This window comes from Nansenia antarctica (assembly GCF_963989245.1).
Source record: "Nansenia antarctica genome assembly, chromosome: 7".
Classification (NCBI taxonomy): Eukaryota; Metazoa; Chordata; class Actinopteri; order Argentiniformes; family Microstomatidae; genus Nansenia; species Nansenia antarctica.
In genome coordinates this window covers 1,723,087-1,730,586 of record NC_137677.1, presented here as the reverse complement: position 1 = coordinate 1,730,586, position 7,500 = coordinate 1,723,087, and the positions used below count along the sequence as shown (strand labels likewise).

The window sequence follows — 7,500 nt, the reverse complement described above, 5'->3', positions numbered from 1 at the left end:
ATCGATGGTGAGGGCAGACAGCACTCATCTTAACCATCACCTTTATCTTGTGGTCATTATTGTAGGTGCTCTGGTTATTTCTTTGACTCACGTAATCACATTTGGTATGTCTCTCTCTCTCTCTCTCTCTGTCTCTCTGTCTCTCTGTCTCTCTGCCTCTCTCTCTCTCTCTCTGTCTCTCTCTCTCTCTCTGTCTCTGTCTCTCTCTCTGTCTCTCTCTCTCTGTCTCTCTCTCTCTCTCTCTCTCTCTCTCTCTGTCTCTCTGTCTCTCTGTCTCTCTCTCTCTCTCTTTTTGTCTCTCTGTCTCTCTCTCTCTCTCTCTGTCTCTCTCTCCCCCCCCCAACCCTAACCCTAACCCCCACCCCCTCTAGACGTGGATGAACTGGGTGTCCATCACCTTCAGCATCGCCCTGTTCTTCACGGTGGCGCTGTGCTACAACGCTTCCTGTCCTACCTGCTACTCGCCCTCCAACCCCTACTGGACCATGCAAAGGCTGCTGGGAGATCCACTCTTCTACCTGCTCTGCGTCGTCACACCTGTCGCTGCTCTGCTGCCCAGGTAGTGTATGTGTATGTGTGTGTGTGCCAGGGTAGTGTGTGTGTGTGTGTGTGTGTGTGTGTGTGTGTGTGTGTGTGTGTGTGTGTGTGCGTGTGTGTGTGTGTGCCAGGGTAGTGTATGTGCTTGGCTGTCAACGCATAGCTAGCCATAGCACTGTAGCTAGCCATAGCACTGTAGCGGGAACATAGATATGGTTTTTAGGATATTTACTTCATTTACAAGTAAAAGTAAGACCATGCAATATATATTTTCATTTGTGTTGAATGAATGAATAGTGGAACTGCATTTGCCTATTAGAACATGAATCGAATACTTAAGTTACCTGTATGCGTGCGTTACATATATGCATGTATTACCTGTATGTGTGTGCAAAGAATGCTGATATGAAATATGAAACGTATAGTATTGTGCAACCTGCCCATTGAATGGTGAGTTTAAGACAACACTAGTAATGGACCACTTCTCCCAGAAAACTGTTGCAGTTACAAACGCTTTGGTATTCACATCTTTATTCCTTTTGTTTCCATTGAAACAACTCAAAAAAGCTAAACTATTGGCACCCTCACTGACACCCCCTAACTGAAATCAATCACTTCCTGTAACCTTGAATGAGTTTCTTACACCTCGACTGGAATTTTGGACCACTGTTTTTTTTGCCAACTGCTCCTGGTCACTCACAGTTGAAGGGTGACTTCTCTCAACTGCTGTTTTGAGACACAGGAACACAGGAACATTAGGGTCTCTGGTTCTCAAATCCTCAGACAATTCTTTGCCCTTCTTTCTTTCCTCCATGCTCAGTGTGGTACACACAGACACTCAACACAAAGGTTGAGTACATTTTTCTCCATTTTAACTGTGTGTTGCAAGTGTGATATCTATATTGCCAGCACCTGTAACTTGCCACAGGTGAGTTTAAATACAAATTAAAGGAGCTTGAAATACAATTATTTCTTACAATTTTACAGTAATGTTTTTTATAGTCAAGTTCTACAGGGAATGATATCCTATTTGTTCTCTGCTGTTCTGTGTTGTTCCAATTCAAACAAAAGAATTGAACATGTGAATACCAAAGCATTTGTAATTGCAATAATTGTCTGGGAGAGAAGTGGTACATTATGTAGTGCAGAGGTGCCAATATGTTTGTCCATGACTACGTGTATAAACCTGGCTCTGATACTAGCCTCCCTAGCCAACGCCTCCTCAACCATTGACCTCACTGCACGCCACTGGTGTGTGCGCCTCCTCACTCGAGGGTCTCATGCTGTTGTTAGAGTTAGAGCCTTGAGTTATGCCTGTTATTCATAGCAGATGCCTCCTCCTGTTTATTCCAAGGAACTGGGTATTTATAACCCAGATAGCGCTGACTAACTATAAGTGTGTCCTGATGTCTGGCTTTTGCTCTGCTATCCATCTTTCCAGATACTTCTACAGGGCGTGTCAGGGCTCCCTGTTCCCTAGCCCGGTCCAAGTGGGAAGGCAGTTGGATCAACTCCCTTGTGAGATCCGCAGGAACATCCTCAGCCTGAGCAGGGCCACGGTGGGGTCACAGCAGTTCGGCCTCCGACCTCCCTTCCTATCCTTCGCCGGGGGGCCCTTCCCCAAAGACTACGGCCACCGAGCCCCCCAGAGCTTCTCACACAGCTCCTCCAAGAGCCCCGAAAGCTGCCTGGACTCGGTCTTACGAGGGGAGGACGACGCGGGAAAGTCGTCTCCCGGGAAGAAGGGCTCTGGCAGCCTCCCTTCCGCCCTCGCAGACAGAACGAAGGGCCTTTCGGAAGATCCCTACACACTAGCCTCGACAGAAACAGACACTCTCCCTTACACCAAAGAGCCCCCCCGGTCTGGGGCCAAAGAAGACCACCACCTCCAGACCCTTCCCCCTCCTCCCAACAAGGATTACGAGTGTCAGGATGCCACTTTAGACCCTTTAGACCCTTTAGACCCGTTGGATCTGAGTCTGTTGAGCTGGATCACCTCGACACCTCTGCTCAGTCAGGCAGAGCGTGTCCAGCTGACTCTGCCCCCTGCTGGCGGCTCGCAGTGTGCCGCCTACACCAGGAACTGTGAGGAGGAGAGACCACGGAATCCACGGAATACGGAATCCACGGAGCACGGAATCCCCCCCCCCACAGAAAAGACCTCACACTGTCCCAAAGAACCCTCACTCCAAACCACCTTGCTATGATGTCGTCTTATAAGTCTGAACTATGTTACGTTAACTCAATGACTCTGATTTTTGCACGATAGCTTTATTGAATTTTATTATATTTTTCAAGAGGATTATTTTATAAAAAGTTATAAATATTAGGTACTCGGCCATGTATTTTTAGATGTATGATGAAGTTCAAGCAAAAACATTTTCGGTGGGGGAGAGTTGAGAAATTACGCAACTGGACATTCTCTCCTCCCTGTATGTTTGAACTCGGGAAGGAATTGGAGGAATTGGAGGAATTTGTTTGAAGCCAGAGAGAGCAGACCAGAGGCATTCCATTAGCAGTTTATTTTTAACTATTTTTTTTTTCTCTGATAGGAGTAGAATCATTATGTTGTTGTCTCTGATGGGAGAAGTACGCTGTCCTGCTCAGCACCATATTCATTCCAACAGCTGTACCTGACCTGTATATCCATTCATGTTAACTGTGTGGCCTTGCGTCACGGTGAGGCCTTGCTCTCCAATGTTGAATGTGATCACCAGCATTGACCCAGACTAGTGCTGCTGCAGTCTCTGGTTCAGGTGAGTTCGTTTGGAGAATCCTTGTGCCTTTCAACAGCCGTTGTTACTGAGAGCTGCCCTGTGATGAAGGTGACAGAAGGGAGGTTTTATTGGGGTGCCGTTCTAACGCTCCAGAAACCTCCGTAACTGATGTCATCGGTCATGATTTTCTCAGTAAAATCGTTAAACTTTGCCTTTACTTGAATCTTTATAGCAAAGTGGAAAAGCAACAGAGAGCTCTACTTCTGCATAGTACGGTTGGTTGGGCCTCTGCAGACCAGGGCCTTTTTATATGAATGATCTGAATGTTACTCACTTCTGGAGATGGAGATATGTAGTAGATCATGTGTTTATGGTTATGCTGTCCTTCAGTGCATTCCATTTCATATTTATATAAGCTAAAGACTTAATAGAAGATTAAACAATATTTACAGCTGATAGTATGGCAGTATCTGCCCGATATATAGATACATCTAAAGTGTGTGTGTGTGTGTGTGTCTGTGTGTGCGTCTGTGTCTCTGTGTCTCTGTGTGTGTCTGTGTCTGTGTGTCTCTGTGTGTGTGTGTCTGTGTCTGTGTCTGTGTGTCTCTGTCTGTGTGTGTGTGTGTGTGTGTGTGTGTGTGTGTGTGTGTGTGTGTGTGGCCACTTTACATCAGAGGGGTCCTTGTGATTACCCGAGGTATAGCACAATGAGGAAATGAGAGTTGTTGAACACAACACGTTGGTGTGTGTGTGTGTGTGTGTGTGTGTGTGTGTGTTTTGTGTGTTGTGTGTGTGTGTGTGTGTGTGTGTGTGTGTGTGTGTGTGTGTGGCTGCCCTAGTCATGTACATCTCTAGATTATGTTTAGCTGACAAAAGAGTGACTGATGACCGGTTGTTTGGTGATGATAGACTGAAGTTTCACATACTGTCAATTCATATAGCCGTTACATTACATGCTTGTAATGGTTTGACTCCCTCTAGTAGTTTCTGCTGCATAGATGGGTTTCACAGCTCCACTGTGACCAGCTGTTACGGTTCTTGATGTGTTCCTACTGGTAGTCTGTCACTCATCACAGAGAGGACTACAGGATGAATGGTTGTCTGTTATTGACCAGCTCTTATTGAAACATTTCAAAGAAACTGCCAAAGTTTGCACTATAAAAACTCTCTTGTTCCAGACTTACCAATGACATGAGTCGATACTGTTGACGTTGGTAATAATGTGTTTTCTGTGGGGAAATATTTAAATACTTAGAGTTAATGAGATTATGGTTAAAAAAGTGTTTTGTACATCAACTTTACTTTACATACCGTTATGTAGAGAACTTGGTTAAAGCTCAGAAATATAACAAGCCAAATATGACGTAAAGAAATGGAAACACGCTACATTCCTCAGTTACCATGATAGTCACGAAGAATATTTGGATTTGTCTTCAGTTTATTGTAATTGTAACGGCCTACGTTGACATTAAAGTGTTAGTTGTTATGACTGTAAAACATTTAGCAACTATTACTGTTCTTCAGTTGTGGTAAAGTGATCCATCTCATACCAGCGTCAGTTTAGCCTCCAGGTGATAATGCTCTCATCAACACTAGGAGCTATTTCCAAACCTGCAGGGATGTTTTCAGCAGGGGCCTGACTGTTTTCATTTGTTCTGACATTTTTTAAAAGATTCCTGACATTTCATTTTCATAAAGTGTACCATTTACCTACCAAAGACCATGTACAGTATGTTTCCGTAAGTGAAGGAGCGTATGTATTTCCTACACGATAGCACACGTGCCTTAACACTGGAAAAAAAACGAAATAAAGATGTAAGAGTTTTGCCTTTTATACTTTTGACATTTGGCTACCACCATCAGTTAACTGATAAGGATGACGAATGCATTTGGGTTCAATAAATACTTTTTTGTTTTTAAAAGGGTTTTTAAACCAACAGAAATCTACAATGATATGTACATTTATTTTTACTTTAGCTAAGCATTTTTCGCCAAGTGTGTTCGTTTTGTTCAAAGTGTACTGTATGTATGTCCGCTCTCAGTTGCCAGGTTCCATCTGTGCCTGCCGTACCCTGGCACTCAGCCATGCACCATTCCTAAACTCCAACTCAAGGTGCGTTCGTAAATACGCTCTGAGAGTGCCGGAGCGCACCCAAGGGTGCTCTCTGACTGTTCGGAAACCTGAGAGCTCTTGAGTGCTCAGATTTCCAGAGCGTATTTACGAACACACCCTCAGTTCCTGCTGCGTCCCACAGTGTTTCTCACGTCTCCATGAGGGGATGTTCCTCTCAGCAACACTGTCACAGTCTCCCTGCACTTGTCCTACAACTGGTTCAGGCTCTGGGGTTTTGACCATGTTCACAGTTCGTGAGCTTAGAATGATAAGGTTCTATCTCCGTTTAGGGTAGTTCAGAGATATTGAGCGTCAAAGTGTTTACATTCCATTATGTTCTGTGAGATGGAACCTTTGTATTTTATGAATTACTAACTCACAAATTTCAACATTTAAAAAAATAACACCACACAGGCATTAATAAACACCTAATGGATCAGATTATGTAAAAAACTAAATTTTGACCAAAAATTGAGATAGAACCTTATAATTCTAACGTCACGAGTTCACATACATGATTGTTATTGTTCCTACCATTATGGTTCATGTTCCTGGTGTCGTACTGTGTTGTCTGTCATTCACCTTCATGTAGCGTTTTCTTTGTTTTGTTTTATTTTCTTTTTTCATATGCTATATTCAGTTACTGATATTTATCATTACCATACGTGTTTTCCAACGTCTCTCTGTGTGTGTCTGGTCTGGGCTTTGGGGTTCTGCATTGTTATTATCACCTTATTTTAGGTTTCCTGGCAAGGACAATTTGTCACAAAAAATTAATAAATTTGATTTGAATAAGGACTGTGTGTATACATACTTATTATTGTCGTGTTACTGATCCTCTATTTATGTCTTAATTCATCGTAAAGTTTTAGAAATGAGGTCCAACCTTTGTACTGTATCTTGACCAGGTCTCCCTGTGTTCGTGCTTTAACGTTGTATTCTACACAAACAATAGAAGCAGGCAGATCTGGAGCATCTATGAATCCTTTATTGTTCTCCTTTATTGTTCTTCCTCTGAGGAGCAGCTGGACGGTGTATTCTCCAGGGATGAACGTGCCCATCCAGCTGGGCTGAGGCCGTCTGTATGATACTGTATGATCACTCCAGATCCCCCAGGAGGCCTAGCGACAGCAGTGGTATGCATGTACAGGATCCAACCCCCTGGTGTATCACAGCAACGTTCACAAGATGCGGTTCAGTTGAAACGGTGGAAGGCCGTAGTTTCTCACTCTTGTAGCTCACACTGCGTTACCAAGCAGTCGGTGTCCTCTGGCCTTAGTCACATGTTAGCTGTGTATGCGTGAACTGTGTTGTCGTTATGTAACTGTAGACAGAATTCAACTAAGATACGTTTTCGTCAATTATATTTGGCGACTTTGGAGACTTTCGGCTATATTTTTTTGATAGCAAAATGTATCTAATATTGATAATCTGACTACAATCAGATTAGTCATGTATATCAATCTGATAATCTGAATAATGTAATTATCACTATGTGGAAGGAATTGTTGAGTCTGCTTCTTTAGTGCAAGAAAGGTCAAATAGAATGAATCAGATGTGGCTTTAATACTAATGTAACTTATTCGTCTACTACAAGGCAGAGAGATGAGAGGGAGAGATGATCAATGCTCGTCACAAACACATACTCACAACATGATGAGAACCTCACTACAGGACCCAGAACTAGTCCCTGACCTCTGCTTTTATATCATCATAAAACGCTGCTTCAAGAGTCCTGACTAAAACTAGAAAGGTTGATCACATTTCTCCCAGTCACTACATTGGCTCCCTGTATCTCACAGAATAGTTTTTAAAACCATGCTCCTGGTCTACAAATCTCTGAATGGGTTTCGACCAAAATATCTCTAACATATTAGTGCTTTATGGCCCTGCTAGATCCATAAGATCATCTGAGGCCTTTTAACTGTTGCAAGAGTGAGCACCAAAAGTGGAGAGAGGCAGCATTCGCTCACTATGCGGCAACAAAAATTGGAACAAGCTATCACAAAACATTAAGTCAGCCCCATCTTTATAAAGACTACCAACCATCATTCATCTTACTGAATCTGAACTGATGACATCCCAGTGTTGACACCTCAAAGACATTCCACAGAACTCACAGCCATTTCCCTC

The 7,500-nt window shown here is 43.3% G+C and overlaps 1 protein-coding gene across 1 annotated transcript in view; it reads left to right on the top strand.

Annotated features, from left to right (window-relative positions):
• Positions 1-2,744, top strand: part of atp10a (ATPase phospholipid transporting 10A) — a gene marked incomplete at both ends in the record, with an annotated part of 42,179 nt that extends 39,435 nt beyond the window's left edge. Inside the window, 2 exons of the mRNA XM_080535974.1 lie at positions 372-559; positions 1,979-2,744. Of these exons, the coding sequence (XP_080392100.1) occupies positions 372-559; positions 1,979-2,744 (954 nt within the window). The remainder of the gene's footprint in view (positions 1-371; positions 560-1,978) is intronic.
• Positions 2,745-7,500: the final 4,756 nt, after the last annotated feature.